General features: G+C 36.8%; 1 protein-coding gene across 4 annotated transcripts in view; it reads left to right on the forward strand.

Annotated features, from left to right (window-relative positions):
• The window catches only part of DENND1B (DENN domain containing 1B), a 261,341-nt gene that overhangs the window by 80,878 nt on the left and 159,543 nt on the right, over nt 1-20,920 (forward strand). For all 4 annotated transcript variants that reach the window (XM_081226435.1, XM_081226437.1, XM_081226438.1 and 1 more), the window contains exons 4-5: nt 14,939-14,988; nt 17,278-17,397. In XM_081226435.1, coding sequence (XP_081082561.1) covers nt 14,939-14,988; nt 17,278-17,397 — 170 coding nt within the window. The remainder of the gene's footprint in view (nt 1-14,938; nt 14,989-17,277; nt 17,398-20,920) is intronic.

Consider the following 20,920-nt stretch of genomic DNA (forward strand, 5'->3'; position numbering starts at 1 on the left):
TGGCCATTTTATAATTATGCTTCTTTCATCAAGCATAAAATCTAAATTTTGGGGGAATAATTTATTAAATCTAAATACTCTCAAAATAAATACTTAAACAATTACAGATATTTTAAAAAACTGGATTTCTTTTTTTGCTTGTTTGGATTTGATTCTGTCATTTTATACTACCAGTTGATTATATCAGGCACAGAAAAAAATTTAATTGCATTCTATACCAAATATTGTTTTTCCAAATGGAAGGAACAAATTGTCTTGAACCAGTTTTTGATGTGTGATGGTTAATTTTTATTTTACTACCACTGTGAATATTTCCATTATATATGAACACGTATTTTTGATTTCTTAATTTTTAATGAAACTAAATCTTATAAAGAGAGATGATGGCTAATTTAAGAGAATTATAATCATATCAAGACTGTATACTTTGTTTCATATTCCATTTTATCAGTGATTTATCTTAATAATCCTAAAATATAAATTATTTCTTATAATTTGCTTTGTAGAAACACATAGTGTTATCTTTTTTGTACATTCCTGTGTCAAAAAAAGAAGAATCATAATAAAACATAAGTGGCAAGCATGTGGGAAAGTGCTTAAAATTAAATCCAAGATCATCACCATAATTATATCTTTCTGCCTTTCTTCATGTAGGCAAGATTTGTTTCCTTTGTAAATGCAGTGCTAGAAAGCTCAAGGCAAAATGTGATCTTGTTCTTATTTTACCTGCATGCTTGTCTTATATTTTCTACTGTTAAAATTTAAAAGTTTTATTGCAAACAGGGAAACTAATTTGGAAAAACTTAGTGAGAAATTTTGCTTTAGAGCTGAGGTATTTATTGGAATACAGAACTGTGTAATCTAACAAACTCCTATTGAAAAGAATATTTTTGCATACATTTTAGATAATAAAATTTGAAAGCTCCTGAAAAAAATGACCTTATTTTTCTGCTGAAGGGTGAACAGGTTTTACTTTAATGAGCGCTTAGAGGTGAGGGGTTTTATACTTATTTTTATAGCAGTGAAATTATTATATTCTAACTATGCAAATAATTTAGACCAATCCTGGAAGGTCTGGCATTACTCAACAACCTATAGAAATTAAGTAATAATAGATGATGCAGATTGAAAAAGATAAATGTGGTTTCACAAGAACTTACTTTGTATTGAGCATTAAACGTTTGATAAAAGTCACTTTGAAATTTAGTTCTATAACGGGTTCTGAATCTTTGAGAGAAAGCGTTAGGAAATAATTTTTTTCAATATGATGTAGCATAGGCTGATGAATCAGAAGCCATTCTCCTGAAATCAGGAGAAAAAAAAGTTAAATTTAATATAGGAGCATGAAAGTCTACCAGTTCAAAATGTTACATTTCACATTTTTCTTTATTTTTAGCTTAAAAAGAAGTTAAAATTAATTAACTATGAAACAAAGGATGGAAGCAAAAGTAGCATGTTTTCAGATGTTACTTGGAGAAATTAAAATCTTTCAAACTGACATAAAGTCAATATTAATTTACATGGAGTATGTTACTTTGAAATAATCTTAATCATTATAACTGTATAGTGCTTTAAAAAATGCCTTTCAGGGAAATTTCTTTTTTAGGAATAGGTATAAGTTGAGTGAAACTTGTGGGTTATAAGAATCAGTAGCTAACCATAAATTGCTACTTTACCTTTTTATTTTGCTATTTCCATTTTCTCTCCCCTCTCAGTACATTATTAATAGGTAAGCCCTATTAAAGTAATATTGCCAGGTTGTTTATTAGTGTTTAAAATTTAAGCCTGAAATACAGTTGGGGAGAATAAGTAGATATGAAAGCAATTCACAATTAAAATTTTGAAATTTAAAAAATATCCTCTGTTAGCTGAAAATGTTGAACTTGATCAACATATGGTACCAGCTAGCCTCATCCCCACCCGTTCTTTTGTTATCTTGTTATTGTTATAAGGCTTAATGACAGTTGTAAGCCATAGTTCTGGATATGGGGGTTAGTCCACCCTGGGGAGAAGAGGAGGAAACAGCAGTGTGGATTATGGAAATATGGGTTGATCTAAACAGAGACCCCTTGTAAAAGAATGGGGCTCAAAGGAAAGCTAGGAAAAACTGAAGAAAAGATGATGGAATATGATGTGAAAATGATCATTTGAAATCTTTCCTTTCATTCCCAGCTGCTGTGTTTTGGAGAAACGGAATGCATTTGTATGTTAAGGGAGAGGCCAGATGAATAGTATTATTTATTAGATATATTTTCATTTTGAGTGAGATAAATTATGTGCATTTTAATAGACTTTGCATATGTTAGACTTTTTAAATCTTAAAGACATAATGTTAGGTATGATATTTCATAGAAATATTTCAAGTAGTGTACAATGTTTGATTCATGTTTGGCCTTTAAATAGACCTAATTTCAAAAATTAACTTCATGGTTGTTATATGTTAAGTATTTTAACTAAATGTGATGGTGAATGTTATCTTTAAGATATGAATTTTTTTTGTTAATTTTATAACTTAGCTATTCAAATATATAGTTACACATTTATTCATATGTGTTTCTCTAGACAAGTGATAACATTGCAGCTTGTCTTGGTAAGCTAGTACTAAGCGATAACATACATCTTTATCCTTAGCCTGTTTGATCAGAAGCGACGACAGTGCAGTCTAGTGGTCATTTTTGCCAATGCAGACACAGGGTCCACGTGGTTTTAACTAGTTTGTGATGTGTTTGTATACAATGAAAGAAAGACTTGTTGCCTGATTCTGAAGTTTGGGAAAAGTTAGATTGGGAAAGAGTTAGCTTAAAAGCATAGAAATAAGGCGTTTGGGAGGAGGGTTTTGGTGTTTTTTGTTTTGTTTTGTTTTTGTGGGTTTTTTTGCGGTACGCAGGCCTCTCACTGTTGTGGCCTCTCCCATTGCGGAGCACAGGCTCCGGACGCGCAGGCTCAGCGGCCGTGGCTCACGGGCCCAGCCGCTCCGCGGCATATGGGATCTTCCCGGACCGGGGCACGAACCCGTGTCCCCTGCATCAGCAGGCGGACTCTCAACCACTGCGCCACCAGGGAAGCCCTGGGAGGAGGTTTTGAGGGAGGATGTTTCCAGTTTTGGACGTGCCAGGTAAGCTGGTAGGGATGTCTCCTAAGTAGTAGGACGCCGCTGGCTGGACGCCGCCGGCTGGGGTTCAGGAGAGGAGTATGATGTGGCTTCACGGAGCTGTTCAGTAGCTGCACTGGGTTCTGACCCTCGCCTTCTGGCTGGAGAATCCAGGCTTTATCCGTGCCGTGTAGCAGTGAGATTAGATTCCCCATGGAGAGGTGGGGGCTGCAGACGGAACCCTGGGAACACCAATGGAGAAGGCGCCATGAAACAGGCTGGGAGCAAGGAGGAGAGCTGGATGAAGTGGGCACTGATGTCTGGGGAGGGTGCTCGGGAGCGGAAGCCTTGGCTTCCTCAGTCAAGGGCAGGTCACTGTCAGCCTTTGATCCCACATGTCTCATCCCTGGTAGGCATGGGATAAACACATGTTAAATGAATAAAGTGTTACACATTGCAGAAGTCAAATATGGTAAAGACTGGAAAAATGGCTATTAAACGTAAAAATTAGCGATCACTGGTGACTCTAAGCTGAGAAGACTCACCAGCAAGCAGTGATAGACTTACATCGTACTTCCAAGAAAATTTTCAGTGAGAGGAAGAACTATTTTAGTCTACTTTTTAGCTGACCAAAGGTTGCCTCTACTTTATAGAATTTACCTTAGCCTGCTTTTACAAGTAAGTCACTCCTGTTTTTTATATATACTCCTTATATTCCATATATTCCAATACAGTAATATATTGTAAAGAATAAATAGAAGGGATTAGATCATTTATTCAAGAGAACTACCAATCCTTAACTGAGAAAATTTATCAAATAATTCTCGCTCTGTGTGTGTGTGTGTGTGTGTAGTTTCTGGTTTCTTGAGTAAAATAAAGAGACTCTTTATTGTACAGACAAGAGACTCAGCAAATTGTGTGTTCTCTTTAAGGTCATTTATGCCAAAGTGGACTAGACTAGGAATGATCAAAACTCATTGCTATTTGGTGAGGCTTGTTTGGTAGCTTTCTCTGTGTGAAAAGAACCAGTGTTCACAGTTGAATTTCTCATAGAAAGAGTTCTGCATTACAAGAACTAAGACCAAGATTGGCACCTTTTCTTAAAATCTCAGCAAGAGGCCAAAGATTACATCAGCAGGGAGTGTGAACTAAATTTTTATTACAGGAGGTAGATGTTCTATAATGGGTGGACACGCTGAATAAGTTTGCAAAATAATAGCTCACAATATTTCTATTTAGAATCTCAAGAAGCAAATCATTCAAAAAAAAAAGACCACTTGTGACTTCAAATTTAATTGTAATTTGACATATTAAAAATTATGGGCATGCACATTTTTTATAAAGGAAAAATCTTGTATAATTTAAGATGACTTAAAAATAGAAAAAAAGAAACAGAGTTCCTAGATTCTTGATTTTTAGTCCTGCTTGCTAGCTATATTTGAATAAGGTTTTATATTAATTACTAAGTACTTAGTTCCTGCTTTAAATGAAGGGGATAAAAATGTCTCGCAGACTTCATGAATAGAATGGCTAACGGCATCAGTGACCCGGGGTGTTTACCATCTGAGCTGCAGTTTTCCATGTCCTCACCAGCCGCCACGCAGAGGCAGCTTTGGCCTGATCAGTGCATATGCACTCTCCACCCTCAGCCCCTCTGTTACTATTAACCTTGTTTAACCTCATCCTGCCTGTGTTACTTGAGCATTATTTACTTTTCTGGTATGATCCTTGTTCTGATAAGTGACAGATGATTTTGTTTCAGGTTTTAAATAGTAGGCTTCGGGGCTTCCCAGGTGGCGCAGTGGTTGAGAGTCCGCCTGCCGATGCAGGGACACGGGTTCGTGCCCCGGTCCGGGAAGATCCCACATGCCGCGGAGCGGCTGGGCCGTGAGCCATGGGTGAGCCATGGCCACTGAGCCTGCGCGTCCGGAGCCTGTGCTCCGCAATGGGGGAGGCCACAACAGTGAGAGGCCCGTGTACCGCTAAAAAAATAAATAAAAAAAAAAAAATAATAATAGGCTTCAAATTTAATTCCTTGGTCTTTTGCTCCTCTGTGAGAAAGAATCTACTTAAGTCCTTATAAGTCTTACTTGAAAGAAATCAGATGTATGTTTATACTGTAAATCTAATATTTTCAGTGGTAATAAATAAGCGTAGACATAAGCAGCATTGCTTTTTTGCCTCAGGACTTAATTTCAAGGGCATAGAACAACCCAGAGCAGGTAAGACTCACATTTGTGATGACATATCATCCCATCTCTTCTCCCACGATTTCCTCACAGCTCGGTCCCCTTTATTTTTCCATACGCCAAGCTGAACTCTGGTTCGGAAGTATTAATTGTATACCCTTAACTCTTCATATGTATGGACAATATCTACCATCTAGAGACCAAGCAGGCATCAGATTCAGGCATCTGCTGGTTATATGTTGGACCCTACATGAAAACAAAGTGAATAAAAATTCATGGCATGGGGTATAATGGTTAGAAGCTTCAGCCTGTGAGTTCAAATCCCAACTCTAACATTTGTTAGCTGTGTGACTTTGGGCAAGTTACTTAGTCTCTTTCACCTCTTTTTTCCCCTCCACGTAGAAAAGGGAAAAAACATGGGTTGTTGTAAGGGTTAAATGAAATAAACATGTAAGTGCTTAGGTCAGAACCTGGCACAGAGTAAGCAATTATTTTAGCATATCTTTATTTGGGAAGATAATCAGAAAAAAAGCACGCAGACTCTTAAATCACATTTCCTTGAACTGTCTACTGAGGTGGGTTGATTCTGATGGTGCTAAAACAGTGTCATTTCATATGAGGTCAACAGTTGTTTTTTTTTTTGAGAGCATGAGTAATGTTCCAGGCACTGGTTAGGCATTAGGAGAACTCCAGAGCTGAATAAGCCATCAAAGATTTTGGAGATTCGTTTGTTCTGATTGATCATGTCAGTTATAACAACTAGGACTTTCTGGGTCACTACTGACTTCATTGATCTCTGGTTACTGACTGGTGACATACTGTGATTATAATACCAGAAGTGGTTGAGTACTCTATAACGTTTATCTTGATGCAAATCACTAGAAAAATAAAGACAGGATTATGAGAAAACACAGTGATTTCATAATCTGGGAATATTATAATAAAGTTGCTTGTTGAGGCGACTATAAAAATATGAAAAATAATAGTAATTGTCCATAACAGCAGACAATAAAAGTCCTATCTCTTATCACTTCCATATCTTTTAATCAGTGCCATTCCCTGTCTTTGTCCCTGTCTAGGCCAGATTCTTTCTCTGGAGCACCAGACGTTTTCTCCAGCTACCTCCTGGACATCTCCATTTTTACTCTTGTTTATATCTCAGTTTTGTACCTTCTCTGCATTCCTGCTGCACTGTCTCTCTTCAGGTCACCACTCCTCACCTCGATGATTGCAAAAGCCTTCTATCTGATTTTCCAGCCTTCAGTCTTGTCCTTTTAAAACCCATTCTACAAACTGTAGTCAGAGTGATCTTTCTAAAATTCAAGTCCAGTCATGTCCCTCCCTTGCTTTAAACCTTTCAAAGCTTCCCTGTTTTTCTTAGGTTGGGTGACCATGATTTATTGTCCAAACTGAGATACTTATTTATTACTTTTTCACTGATAATTTGTATATGGTGCAATGCAGATCTCAAGTGTACAGTGAAATGAGTTTTGACAGATGCCTACGCCTGTGTAACCCACATTCCTTTAAAGATACAGACTGTCTCTGTCACTCCAGAAAGTTCCCTCTTGCTGCTTCCTGGTTACTTCCTGTGCCTGCTAACCCACTCCCACAGCCCCAGGATACCACTGTTCTGATTTCTGTTACGATAAATTATAACTTGGACACTTTTGTGAGTAAAAGGGGTTGCTGCTGATAACTGTGCTGAGAAGATGCATGTAAAGGGGTTCTGGGCAAACCAGGAGGGGTGGTTTCCCTACTCTTTGCATCAAGTCAGAACTTCTTAATTGGCCTAGAGCCCTTATGATAGAATCAGTCCCCTCTTATTTCTCAAGTCACATTCTCTTATCATCCTCCCAGACTTTGTACGTGTTCTTTCTCATCTCCAGACCTTTCTGGACCTTTCTGTAATATTCTTTCCTGTGATGGGAAAACCACCCTTAACTCCTCTCTACCTCCCTCTCATTGTACAATAGTCGGGCCAACTTTTGTTCTCTCTGTATTTCTCTATTTAGCAATAGATGAGATTTCTTCCCTTGGGACTTCCACCACACTCCTCCAGAAGCACCCCTGCTAAATGTGGTGTACATGTCTGATTTCTAGACTCCATGGTGTTTTTCACTTTTACCACCCACACTTTTATTACATTACATTGTGATTGTCCTTGATTGCTATTCGCACGTTAAATATTTGCTAAATGAATATACATAAATGTACATAAGCATATTAATTATTCATATAAATAAGTTCATGTTGAGTTTGTAAATATGAGTTAGTACTGATTAGACGTTATACCTAAGTAAATAATCTTCATAGAACAGTCTGTATTTTATAATTGTGTAATTATAATTTAGTTCTTCCAGACAAAGCCTCCAAATGGGTAAATAGTCAGTTATGATTTTTCCAAACTTTTAAAAGACACCGTGATTCTCATTTCTACTAGGTGACCTTATAGACTCCAGGGACCTTCAAGGTATACAGAAATAATTAGTATGTGTACTGTTGCTCCCAGAATACAATAGTCATCTAAAGTGTAGGGTCCCTGATTTATGCTCTAAAACTAAAGTTTCTGTTGTTTCTTAAAGCATCAGACAAACAAGATTCCCATCTGGTTTATCGCAGGATTCACTATCTAGGGAAAATCAAGCAGTGCAGGCATAGTTCTGAACTGGGTTCAAGGCAGGATAAAAAAAAAAAAAAAAAAAAAAAAAAAAAGGATAATTGTAGTTTACTTCTCTGGGACATATCATACCTCGTTTGTCATCCATAACAGCAAAATACATTCTTTAATGTGTGATTTACCCAATGAATGGAGAATATTTACATGATTACAGTGACAGAAAGATTGCACATGGTCTAGGTCTCAAGAATATGAGAAATAATATGAATCAAGGGTCTGGCAGTCCACAGGACTGGGGAAAATATAAAATCCAGACTGGGGAAAATGTAAAATCCAGGTAAAGGTTAACAAAGAACAAAGAGTGACTCAAAATTAAAGAAAATGGAAAACATAATTCAGTAATCAAGGGCAGTGCTACAAAGAGGATGTGTTTTCTAAGGGCATCTCTATCAGTGTCTTCGCCAGGACAGTTGCAGGGAAGCCCCCTTTGAGGTGAAGGGGGCAGGAAGTCCCTCCGTTCCTCGCGCTGGCCAGTGCCTTGTGTAGAGTTGGTAATTAATCCTTATTAAGTGCATTGATAAATAAGTACACGAAAAAAGAATTTTATTAGTAAACCCTCCCTTAAATGAAAAATGTCTGTTGGCGTGACTCTTTGAAGATATTTTTAATTCAAAGAAGTAGCCAGCATGGTAGCCCAAAGTAAGCTCCTGTACATACTGAAAACATCAGATATGCACGGTTTATGATTTTGCAGCATTAACGGAGTTTGCTTCTATTGTGTTTGATTAAACAGAAATACTTGAATATATTCAACTCTATATCTATATCCGTAGGCACCTATATTAATTAAATATGTTAACCATCTTGCAAGGAGGCAGATAAATTATTCAGTATAATACTTTGTATTTTGTATCTCAGTATGTTAATGTTTTGGCATAGGTCATTGGACACAGGACCTTAAATGTTGTAGTTATTTAGTAAATATTTGTTGAATAAATAAGTATCTTCTTCATTTGAATTCATATGACACTTGAGTTCTTAAAATAAGTAACTAATTAATAAAAAACAGTTGTCAGTGGGGTTTATGTACCTGACACTGTCTAATCATTTTATATGGATTTTTAACTTAATCCTCATATAAATCCCAAGTAAATCCTCACTTAATCCTACAAGATAGATAATAATTTTGGCACATTTTCTAGAGGTGGTGACGGGGGTGCTTAGCCGGGGGCTGGCCCAGCCAGGTCTGAGTGTCACCTCCTGGCTCCAGAGCACCATGCACTGACCACTGGGCTTTGCTGCCTCATGGGTGTGTGCCTGCACACTGGTGCCTGTGCCTGTTTCTGGGATCTCATCGTAGCTCTGAAAATTAGTAACCACGTTTCCTTTACTCTCCACAGCATCTAGCTGGGGGTTGGGGTCATGGTAGCGGATCAGTTGACTGGTGTAAAACTTGTTTCTCTCTAAAAATTGAGGCTTTTTTCTACTTATCTTAATTCTACTTATCTTGATTTAATGGCAGTTTGATATTCATTTTTAAGTAGCTAAGTGTCTATAATGCAAATAAATATTATAGGCAATGCTCTATTTTATTATATAGGTGTTTCCTTTGATCTAGAAAATGTTACTAGTTAAAATAGGGGTGAGTGAGGCAAAGAATAAGTATATTAGTCTGAAAGGAATGGGAGGTTACATGGTTATTAGGGAAAAAGAAAGGGAGTCTTCCTAGGTGGCTTTTTCTTAGAGTTGGATAATTGTTATTCAAATCACTGTTTAAAAGTTAGTGTTAACGTAGGCATAAAAATTTGAAGGTGGTTGGAATAGAACTTTTGACAAAAAAACTTTGGAAGCCCATTTGCTTATATATATATACTTTCATGCCTTTTGAATTCTTCTCTTTAATTAATGAGGGAAATGTATTATTCCTTTTATTTGCCAAGTAAACCACCTATCTAATCGTTAAGTACAGTATATGTATTTTTGGTAACGTCACGCTGTACTGCTTTGAATCTAGGCTTTCTCATTGGCATTAGATTAAGCTAATGTTGAGTTCAGAGCTCTCATCACCTGACTGATACACATAGAACCAAAATCCTCAAAATTCGTATTTCTACAATACAGTTCTTTTTACAGTCGAATGTATTTGCTTCGTGGCAGTTATTTAAATCTTTCAATAATGAAAATTCATTCTTAATTTTTGATAGTGAAAAATAACTTGATCAGAGTTAACAATCTAAACACTGTTAGTGTTAGAATTCACAGACTTTGTGTTTTCCCTAAATTAAGGAAGAAGGATGAAAGAGAAATGTACTTCTAATTGAAATAGTACATAAAAGTAAAACCAAGAGAAGAATCCTGCAGTGGTCTCAATTATTCTGATAGTTATTCCTTGGCTCTAAGTTTAAAATAGAGTCTCCAAGCTTAAAACACTTTAGAAAGTAAGACGATGTTTAAAGAAGCTATATGTGTAACTTACGGTATAATTGTAGTTCTACCTTTTAATAAAATGCATCCCAATCTAATCACCCTGTTAGTGTAGCTGTGTTTCCTTGGAAACTTAAAGCATCTCGCAGTACCCCTGTGGGTGTGCCGTGCGTGGTGCCCTGGAGCAGCTCGGGTGCAGTTTGGGAATCCCCGTTCTGCACTGTGCAACCTGCTTGTCACTAAGTAGCTCAGTGAATATTTCTTTTGAGACAAAAAAAGTTTATTTTTCCCCCATGTAAAGCACAAATAGATTGAGTGAATACATGGTATTAATGAATTCTCATTTGTTTTGGGAGATAATATTCAAAACTGAGTAACCATCTTTTTAGGAATCAGTGGCCTTTGTGAAAAATTAGATTAAAATTGATAAGTAAAGCCCCCTTTTTACAAAAGGATTCTGAAAGTGTTACTCAAATGAATAAATTTATGCATATTTGAAAAGTATATTTTTCCTGAGAACTTTGGTAGAACTGTAATTCTTATCTAATTAAAATTGCTGTGAGGAGTCTTAAGAAAGAAAAGATGATGCTTCACTCAAGCGTCTTTGTAATTAATTACAGGTGTCGCGGCCAGTGGAAAATGGATGGGTTTGAATTCTGACTTCTCTAAGCAGTCTAAGGCTAAGCTAAGCATGGGTAACCTTTGCCCTGCCTGAGGTTAGTCTAGGAGAGGCCGCCACCTTCTGGCTGATCAGCTGCGATGGGAAAGTCAGCCGGTGGGCCTTCTGGGAAAGGTTTCCTCTCTGATAGAAAGAGCCTCCCAGGAAGCTTTCGCTGGATACAGCGGTGTCTTCATGTGGTGAGCTGAACTCTGGCAGCTCGTTTTGAGGACTCCTGAGTCCTTGAGGAGGGTGCTGAATCAGTCCCCGAAAAGGTCCACCGTGTCACTTCTCGCACTGAGTGGATAAGTACTGCTTGTGTACAGTAGGCACCCTTATCTGATACAGTTAGTCTTATTCCTTAGTTATAGGTGCCATTCAAACCAAGTTAAACAGTCAGGACCCTTACTGTAGGCAATCAAGTGTGTTTTGAAAAACGCTCCCAAGTGATTATCTTATACCTTCTTATCTTCCGTCTAATTCTTTCTGCCCTCCCATTGAGAACCCCTGGAGAAAGATGGTTATGAAGTTGAACTAACAGAATTTGAAGAATGATTGATTGTATATGGGGGTCAGGGAAAGGGAGAGGTCTAGGCAACTACCATGTGCTTGTTTGGGTAACGGGGTGGGCGGTGCTGCCGTTCTGGGTGATAAGGAGTATAAAACTGAAAGAGTGACTTCAGTTTTGTTCATTCTGAATTGAAGGTGTCTGGGGAACGTTCAGAGATTGATACTAGAAAGTAGTTAGAAGTATAATCCTGGAGTTCACAGAAATATCTGAACTACGGGACTAAGAAATTTGGTAGTTGTAGTTGAATCCGTGGATGTAGGTGAGATTGCCTAGGCAGGTGTAATTTACTGAGTGTGGCGGAGAGGACTGGTTGGAAGCTCAGCATTTCAGTGGAGGGCAGGGGAAGGAGCCACTGAGGACAAGGACAACAAGTACCGATCCTAGCGATGGTGCATCTCCTTGATTCTTAGATTTTGTTCAGAGAAATTCTAAGGCCTTTGTAGTTACCGAACTCTAATCAGGAGGTAAACTTTACATATTTCAGCTTTTTTTTTTTAAAGTAGATTCTTAAATGCCCCTTTCCTCCTTTACTTGATCAATATATAATGCTCAATGGTAACCTCATGGATAGAGAGTCAATATACCACTCTTAACACGAGCAGTATCTTCTCTCTTACACGGTCAATTTGATCATAATGCTTATTAGTACAGATATAGGATATAGTACCAAAAAACCACAGTGTGTAAATTTGCATTAATCCTTGTTTTCAGTCATTTATATATTTCCCAGTCCGTTTATTTATATAGTAGTAGACGTGTTGTTTTTAGGGCATGTGCACATATATGTGTTATTGCCTCTTGTATTTTGCTATTCGTAATTTTATATTCTATTAATATGTCATTCTTTTTGTTATTTCTATTTTTAACATTTGACATGTTAGTCAATGTGTTCTTTCTATGAAAAAAAATATTTTAGAAAATTAAGAGGATTTTGAGAACCTGGATAATTTTTCTTGTCTAAGGAAAATAGGTATTTCATAAAAGCAAAAGCCTGTAGGAATAGAGAAACATAACTTTTGAAGAGTATTGTCTTAAACCTTTCACATAATCTACGGATGCCAATCCAGAAATGTGTGTGTATGTGTCATATGAAGAACACAGTGCGGTGGAAATACCAGAGTTTAGGAGCACTTCTAATCAATATAAAAGTACAGTTTTCAATTAACATCATTGTTAAAAGGATCCAAAAAACTATTTGCATGTATTTTATCCCTCCCTCCCCTCTCCCTCCCTCTCTCCCTCTCTCCCTCTCTCTCTCTCTCTCTCTCTTTCTCTCTCTCTCTCTCTCTCTCTTTCTTTTTCAACCTCAGTTTGAATAGCACCTGTAATTAAGGAAGAAAACCAAGCCCTGGGAGCTAGGTAGGACTTGCAGCCATTGATCTGTGTAAGCCCAGCTTATACTGTCAGGGGAGGAACAGTCAACTGCTGAGCTGCTTTGTCACTGACATAAGCTGAGAGAGGATTTTTTTGTCTATACTGTTTATACACTAGTCTATAGACCTGCTGGCTGGTTGAATTTTAAAGAGTGCGGAGGTTTAAAGACTTGTCCCCTGAGGGATGCTTCTGCCAGTTGGGGAGCGAGCCGTGGCTGTTTTGCAGAAGTGTGTGCATGTGTGTTGCTTCTGGAAGGAGGGAGGGGGAGGGTGTGAACGATTGAGCAACTAACTGGGAAACATTCTTCTTTATTTGAGTCTTAAAATCGATGTGAAATATATTATTAATTCGGGTATATTTGGAAGCAGACAGTGGATTTTGAATATCTGTCTTTATTGTTACAGAAATGATATGAACAGCTTTGCAGGGGGAGTATCTGAATAGCGTTCACGTGTGTTGTAAATATGGGAAATGGCTTCACTTTTTGCAGCACAAGATAATGATTAGCAATGGTCAGATGAACTGTTCTCTTTTGTAATGTCCTGTTTTCAGTTTAAGTAATTTGAATTATTTCAAGCTCAGCAGCTCTTTTAGTTCCATTTATTGATAATAAAACATTGTCAGTAGTAAAACAGTTATCTTTTTCTAAATACGGGGTTTGCGCTCGTACTTACAAATGTATATGTTCATAAACAAACCTGGGTACCCTGCCCTAAAGATAGGAGATAGCTTCTTTACATATGCTTTTCTTTCAGCTTCAGGGACTTAAGGCTCTTGAAGTTTTCTTAGGTTTTGGCATTGGAATTTTACAATGGTTTATTTTTACTTGATACTTTATGCCAGTTTACATTTTAAAAGAATGCGAGAAATTCTGCTTAAAACACTCAATCCTGTGACTGTGTGTAGGGCTTAATATTCATATACTGATGATTTCTCTGAATGTAAGTTCTTTGGTAGAGAGGTAGTGATAGGGAGTTTTTTTGCTGGGGAGTGGCTACTGCATGAAGATATTTACTCTTTACTCTTTTAATATGAAGCCTCCTCATCAATCTCTGCTTTCTCTTGTAAAATCACCTGGCTTTAAACTTGTATGAGGGTGTCTTCAATTCTGACTCTATGACAGGAGTTAATTTTAAGTTGTTTTTCATATTTAACAAAATAGATCTTTTTCTATTTTTTTGCCAAATATCTGACAATTATCTGCATTTTGTTATACTTGTTAATGTATATGATTTCTAAAAGCTTTTAAAATTATTTTATAATAACTATAAAGTCACTGCAGATTTCAAGTCAGTAAGATTATTTTCTATGCTTAATTAAAACATTGATTTTCATATTAGGAAATTTTTAAATAAAAGTGCACAGAGTAGAAGCTATGTAGTTTTACGTTAAAGGCTTATTTTTAGATACGCATTTCTTTAAGAGTGTTATTTGGGATTAAACTTAGTTTTACTGATGTTGAATTTACCAAGCGTTCAACATATAAATGTGTTTCTTTAGCTATAGAAAATCCTTTTTTTTGAACCATTTTACTCTGGGGCACGTTGAGTTGTTATACCTCTCAGTAATTCATTGCTGCCAACTTCATTCCCTTTTCTCTGCCTGCATTTTAATTGAAACAACATTTATATTTCTGAGCCAGGATCTGTCAGAAGTCCCTGTGGCTACTCTGTGGTACAAGCAGCAGCAGACGCAGCTTACCCATATGGTGCGGTGCTTCTTGTAAAATCCATATGGCCTTGTTGAAGGGAGTCCCAGCGGGGATGTGAGGGGTGTTAATACCCTTCAGGCCAGGCCTTTCCCTCCTGGGGCTTCCGTGGCATTGTCAGTGCAATCTGCCAAAGCACACACTTAATTCCTTTTTAATAATCAATTATTTTAGTCCAGGAACCTCTGTTATTTTTCTTAAGAAAAAGACAAACTTTTTTTTTCCTAAAAAATGTCTCCAAAAAAGTTTTAACTGCATCTTTAAAAATATTCTAAAGCTTTTTTTTTTTTTTTGCATTTGCAGGAAGTACTACAGACTGTGCCAAAGTTCTGTTTCCCCTTTGACGTTGAAAGGTACAGTATAAGTCATCATCTAAAATAACCTTAGCCTATCTCAGTGAGCACTTTAAAATTATTACATGTGTTTTCTTTATAAAATGAAATGTATTTTTTTCCCATTTCCTCTAACAAAAAAGACCAGAGGTTCAAAATTAAATAATATTTGAAATGGAGAAGCCTTCTAAATCATTATATCTTCTGTTTATTCCACTGTGGCCAGTTAGGATTAGTCTTAAGGTTCCATTTCTTCCTTTTGTTCTTCAGGTACATGTTGTAAGCACTAGGAGAAAAAAACATTAATACATCCTTTATCAGAGCCTTAGAATTGTGTCTTTTAGAATTAGATGTATATATCCTGGTTTCTATCTCACTTCACCCTGATTGAAAAGACCATCTGTGTGATATTGTAAAACTCATGGCTGGTTGTCTCCCAAGAATAGCTTTATAGAAATCGTGCAATATTATGGAAGGCTGCAGAGAAACCCTCTTACCTAGCAGTTTTGAAAATCTCATTATGTTTGTATTTTACTGAACAAATGCTGAATGAATAGAGTATTACCTGTGTGTAACTGGAATGTCACAGAATATATAGCCCTTTGAGCATAATAACAGATCATTTATTGTTTTTCATGTGAGTTTCATACCCTATTATCAGTTTTTTTTAAGGGTATGCTGTGAGGTGGTATTAAAAGAAAATGTATTTTAGGAAAATATTTTGCTAAAAGTAAAGATTAGTAAAAATCTAAAATTTTACAGTGTTAAAGATAAAAGCCTTTCTAACGATGGGCTAATGGATACTAATAAGTACTGCTGGTGAATGATGCCCCTTGTTTTACCTCTTTTCTGGGGAATCACTTGTACCTGCTAAAGTTGCAATTTCCAAATTAATAGCAAAGATGAAATAAAGGAAGAAAAGCTATGGAAGGAAATTGTGAACATTGGGCACTAGAGGGCACAGTAGACACTAGAGGTTGTTTTTGAAGTTTATAAAAGTTAAAAAACCAAAACCAAACCTGTCCCCATAAAAGTGTGTTTGTTAAATGTTCAGCATTTGAACTGCAGTATTTCCTGACGATTGAAAATGTTTTGTAGTATTGGTGCAGTAGGGGTAAGTAGCTTGTTTCCTCGTACATAATTCCTGTGGCTATTTCGAAGCCAAAGTTTAGGTGTCCTGGAAGCTTTATTTTGGGACAAGGAAGCAGAGGTTCAGTTATTGTTGTCTAATGGCAAAGCTGTGGCCAGTAACAGGAAATATATTTGTATATTTTAAATAATAGTAAAGATTCAGCGTAATGATTTATACCGCACCTTACGTGGCAGCGTGACACGTATGATGCTACTTAGTTCACGTTAGCGCAGATTCTTTGTAGTAAGCTTTTTAAAAATAATTAATTAATTAATTAATTAATTTACGGCTGTGTTGGCTCTTCGTTTCTGTGCGAGGGCTTTCTCTAGTTGCGACAAGTGGGGGCCACTCCTCATCGCGGTGCGCGGGCCTCTCACTATCACGGCCTCTCTTGTTGCAGAGCACAGGCTCCAGATGCGCAGGCTCAGTAATTGTGGTTCACGGGGCTAGTTGCTCCGCGGCATGTGGGATCTTCCCAGACCAGGGCTCGAACCCGTGTCCCCTGCATTGGCAGGCAGATTCTCAACCACTGCGCCACCAGGGAAGCCCCTGTAGTAAGCTTTTTTAATAGAAATTGTATTCTTATTTTGTATTTGGAAATTTATTACCAGGATACAGGTACCTCTAGAAGAGAATGCTAAAAAAAAAATGCCAATAGTGATTTGTATGGTACTTTATTGGGTGAGAATGTCAACAGAAGAAGCAATTAAAACAGAGTTGGTGGTGGCTGCCAGTAGGCTGTGCAGTAACACGCTTTGCTGTGTGAGCAGCCTTAGAGTCACCGGAGGAGAGGTGGGGGAGGGGCGGACCGTCATATGACCAGCTTCTCACCTCCCCGGTTCCATTGGTAGTACGTTCGGAATTTATGAAATATTCGATAAGTACTTTCAAGCATGTGAAAACTTACGGTAAGATACCTTATGATTCCCTAGTAAGGGATTAGGATATGCTGAATTGCTCAGTCCATAAGGCGTTCCAACCTATTTTGGTACTTGCTTCATGATTTAGTTTACACATGTCACACTCATTTTATTTTTTAAAACGTCATTCTAGCTTTGAGAACCTAACTGATTGGAAAGGTGACAACAATGCCACACATACATCTATTCTTGCATTTGCTTTTCTTTAAGAAAATTCTCACACAAGGCTTAAAGTGTTATAATACTACTGTATTTTAGAGTGTCTCAGAATCAAGTCGGACAGCACTTTGCCTTTGTACTGACAGACATTGAAAGTAAACAGAGATTTGGATTCTGCCGACTCACATCAGGAGGGAAAATCTGCTTATGCATCCTTAGGTAAGTATTTGTAGTAAAAAATAAAATTGGAGGCACGATATATTAATGGTGTCTTTCTTTTGTGCTTTGCTATGCTTGGGATGCTTAAAAATATGCCTATATATTTTTTAAATTGTTTTCTTTAAATCCAGCTAAGTTGAAAAATAGTTTTATTTACTCTCTGTATATGGCATCAATTTGATTTAAAGATTTACCAGTAACAGTAGAATTTTGCTTCAAAGAATTGACTCCTTTTTTTAAAAAATTATTCTATTGAAGTATAGTTGACTTACAATGTTGTGTGAGAATTGGCCCTTTTAAAGATTAGTTTTTGTGGGTTTATTTTTGAAAAATTAAGATACGAGGTCAGATAACATATGCTTCACATATTAAGTAGGATGCAAAAAATTCAGTTAATATGTGTTCTATTGCTGACCCAGAACTTGGATTTTTGAAAGTGAATTGTTGGTTGAAGGTAAAGGTTGCAAACTGGTGATTCTGGGCAGAAGTGTTTAGAGGTGTTTTATTTGGCTTCATGGTGTTTTAAAAATTTTAGAAGGTGTTTCTAACCTTATAAATTTTAGTGAAATTTTGCATAAAGTTCACGTTTCTCGTTCCTTTTGCTAGCGCTGGTCTTGCTGTCCCAGCAACACTGAGCTGGTGCTGAGCAGCAGGTGTCTCCTTGTGTCAGGAGTCTGCTTGTTTCACAAGCCCTGCCTGTCCGCCTCCATCACTTACCTGGTTGGCCTGGACTCACTCGGTAGACAGTTGAGAGCGCGTCTCTGTCTGTGGACCTTGGGTTTGAGTTGCTAGTGCTGAGGAGGATGGTCCGGAAGGTTAGCTTCCCTTTAATATGTCCTGATGACTCAGAAACGTAGGTGTGTTCTATACAAATAGGACTCTATACTGTGATTATAATACGGATATTGGTCAAGCTAGATTCAAGAGAAATGTTTATAGTAAAAGAAATAATGTTAAATTTAATAATTAAAGTATTGCAAGAGAACTTTGGTATAAAATTGATGTCTGCTCTGTTCATTTGCTGTTTAGCTACATTCCTCTCAGTCTTTGAGGGTTAAGTTATAAATTCTACTCAGAATATTTGTTAGAATTGGAGAATTTTTTTCAATCTTTATTCAAAAGTAAATGTTTAACTGCTTTATAAGTAATAGAATGTGGATGTGCCTCTTTCTTTCTTTAGAAACAACTTTTTTTTCTGGAACAGTTGTACTTTAAAGTTAACGTTTTATCCAGAAGAGTGTTATGCTTCAAGCTGAAGGCTGATTCTTCTAGTTTGAAGCCAGTTTTTTGGGCAGCGGGGTCTGGAGTGACCATGTGGAAAGTGGGGGGGGGGATCTCCTTTTATCCTTGCCTTCATGCTGAAAGTTCCAAAGCTACACTTTAAAGGGGACTATCATCTTATACACTCTGCCCAAGACAAGTTTGCCCTAATGGAAAGACTGAAGCTGTACGTGCTTTCTAATTTTTCTCTATGAATTTTTAAATCTTTTCATTAAAAAGTCAAATTTACAGAAAAGTTTCGAGAATCGTACCATAAGCTCTTGTCTACACATCCCCTAGATTCACAGTTGTTAGCCTGCTTCTGTCTCTCCCCACCTCCCCCCACTCTCTCAGTGTACACACACACACGCACACGTGCATGCACACGATGCACACGCACACACGCACGCGCACGCACACGCACACACAAATTCTGTATGTCTCTCTCTCTGTTGTAGTATTGTTTCTGCTGACCCATTTGAGAGTAAGTTACAGACATCATTCTTATGTAATATTTGAATCTCTTTTACAGCTGACCTCACTGTCTCCAAAGTGAGTTCCTGATATCCATAATTAAAGAGTATAAATCTTTCTCTTTGTTTTGAACTCTTAACATACTTTGAATACAATGAACCTATTAATAATTAGGAAGTAGTTTTTCAGTTTTCACAATAATCCCTGTGAATGGGCTTGTAGAATAAACATTCTTAGTCTTTTCTGTTTCAATTTAGGAAAGCCATTGTTAACCTCGAAATATTTATACAAAATATGAACTATAGCTATTTGTTAAATGATTGAAGGATTAGTATAGTGTCTGTATCTCCAAACCAGTTGTCATTAATTTGTAGGAAACAGATTCTAGAGCAGTCACCATAATCAGGTTATTTTTACGTAGTTCACAGACTCGTCTGGGTAGAAGAAGCCTTGAATGTTGCAGTTCTCTGCATTAAGAATAGTCTCACCTGCAGAAAATATGGTTCAATTATATCAATGTAATAAAAGACAATAAAATCGTTTATGCCAATAAAGAAAACCTTTCACAATAAGCATTATTGGTTATTTAGTCTTTTTAAAAAGAGTAAATGTTCCTTTTATTTTTGTTATTTGATGGTGCTTTCCGGTAGATAAGAAATAGTAGGTATCAAAGCTTTATGAAAAAATCGTGGAGGAGAATGAGAATTTTAAATTGAGAAAATTCTATCCTACAGCTTATTTTTTCCTAGGAAATTAAAAGACTGCCATCTCAGATGTTAATGGCATGTCTCAGTCATTGTCCTGGAAAGTAGTATGAAATGGTGTTCTTTGAGAATAGCCAATTTAGAGAATAGCCAGTAAATTAGAGAACAGAGAATTAAAATATAATCAAATTCAGTAATTTATTTAGAAAGTTGTGATGGGTAGGTAAATACCTATTATAAGGTATAATCGGTGTATGTCTGTGAAAATAATTTTGGCAAGTCTCGAGTGCTATAGTGAGAGGAATAATGGTGTTTTGGGTTCCGGTTTGTCCATGGACTACACTGAGTCTTCACCACTTTAGATTTAACTTTATAAGTGTTGAAAGGAAGGATGGAACTCTAAATGTGCTAGAAGAGATTGTTGTTGATTTTTAAAAACTACTGTAACCATGAGAGCCTTTGAATCCTGACATTGAATCCCGAAGCCAAAAACGTTGGCATCTTTTGACTACGTAATGATGAAAACTTTTGTTTGGTGACAAATATAGTAAGGAAATTGAATATTCCAATAATAAGCTGGTAGGACTATATTTACAACCACTGTGACAGAGAGTTAATCACCATAGAGTATAATAAGAGAGAGAAACCACCCAATAGAAAAATACGTAAAGCATCTGAACAGCATATTCACAGAGGAAGTGTGAATAGCATATATATACATATATATGTGTGTGTGTGTGTATATATATATATACACACACACACCTATGAATGATGCTCAGCCTTACTAAAGGTAAAAGAAACGAGCACATTACGATGGGCAGAAATGAAAAACTAAAAAAAAAAAAAGCATGAGGGGAAATAGATATTTCATGTGCTGCTTGTAGGACTGTAAAATGACATGACTTTTTGAAGGTGAATTTAAAAATATCTGTCAGATTTTTAAAGTCTCCTTCTCCTTGACTCAGTTAATTCCAGTTCTTGAAATTTAAATCTCAGGAATATTCCCAGTGGTGTGTAAGTAAAGTGTGAGCACAGTTATTTATTATGACATGGTTTATAAGAGCAAAACCACTGGACGTAGG

The sequence above is a fragment of the Mesoplodon bidens genome (assembly GCF_964165515.1).
Source record: "Mesoplodon bidens genome assembly, chromosome: 2".
Taxonomy (NCBI): domain Eukaryota; kingdom Metazoa; phylum Chordata; class Mammalia; order Artiodactyla; family Ziphiidae; genus Mesoplodon; species Mesoplodon bidens.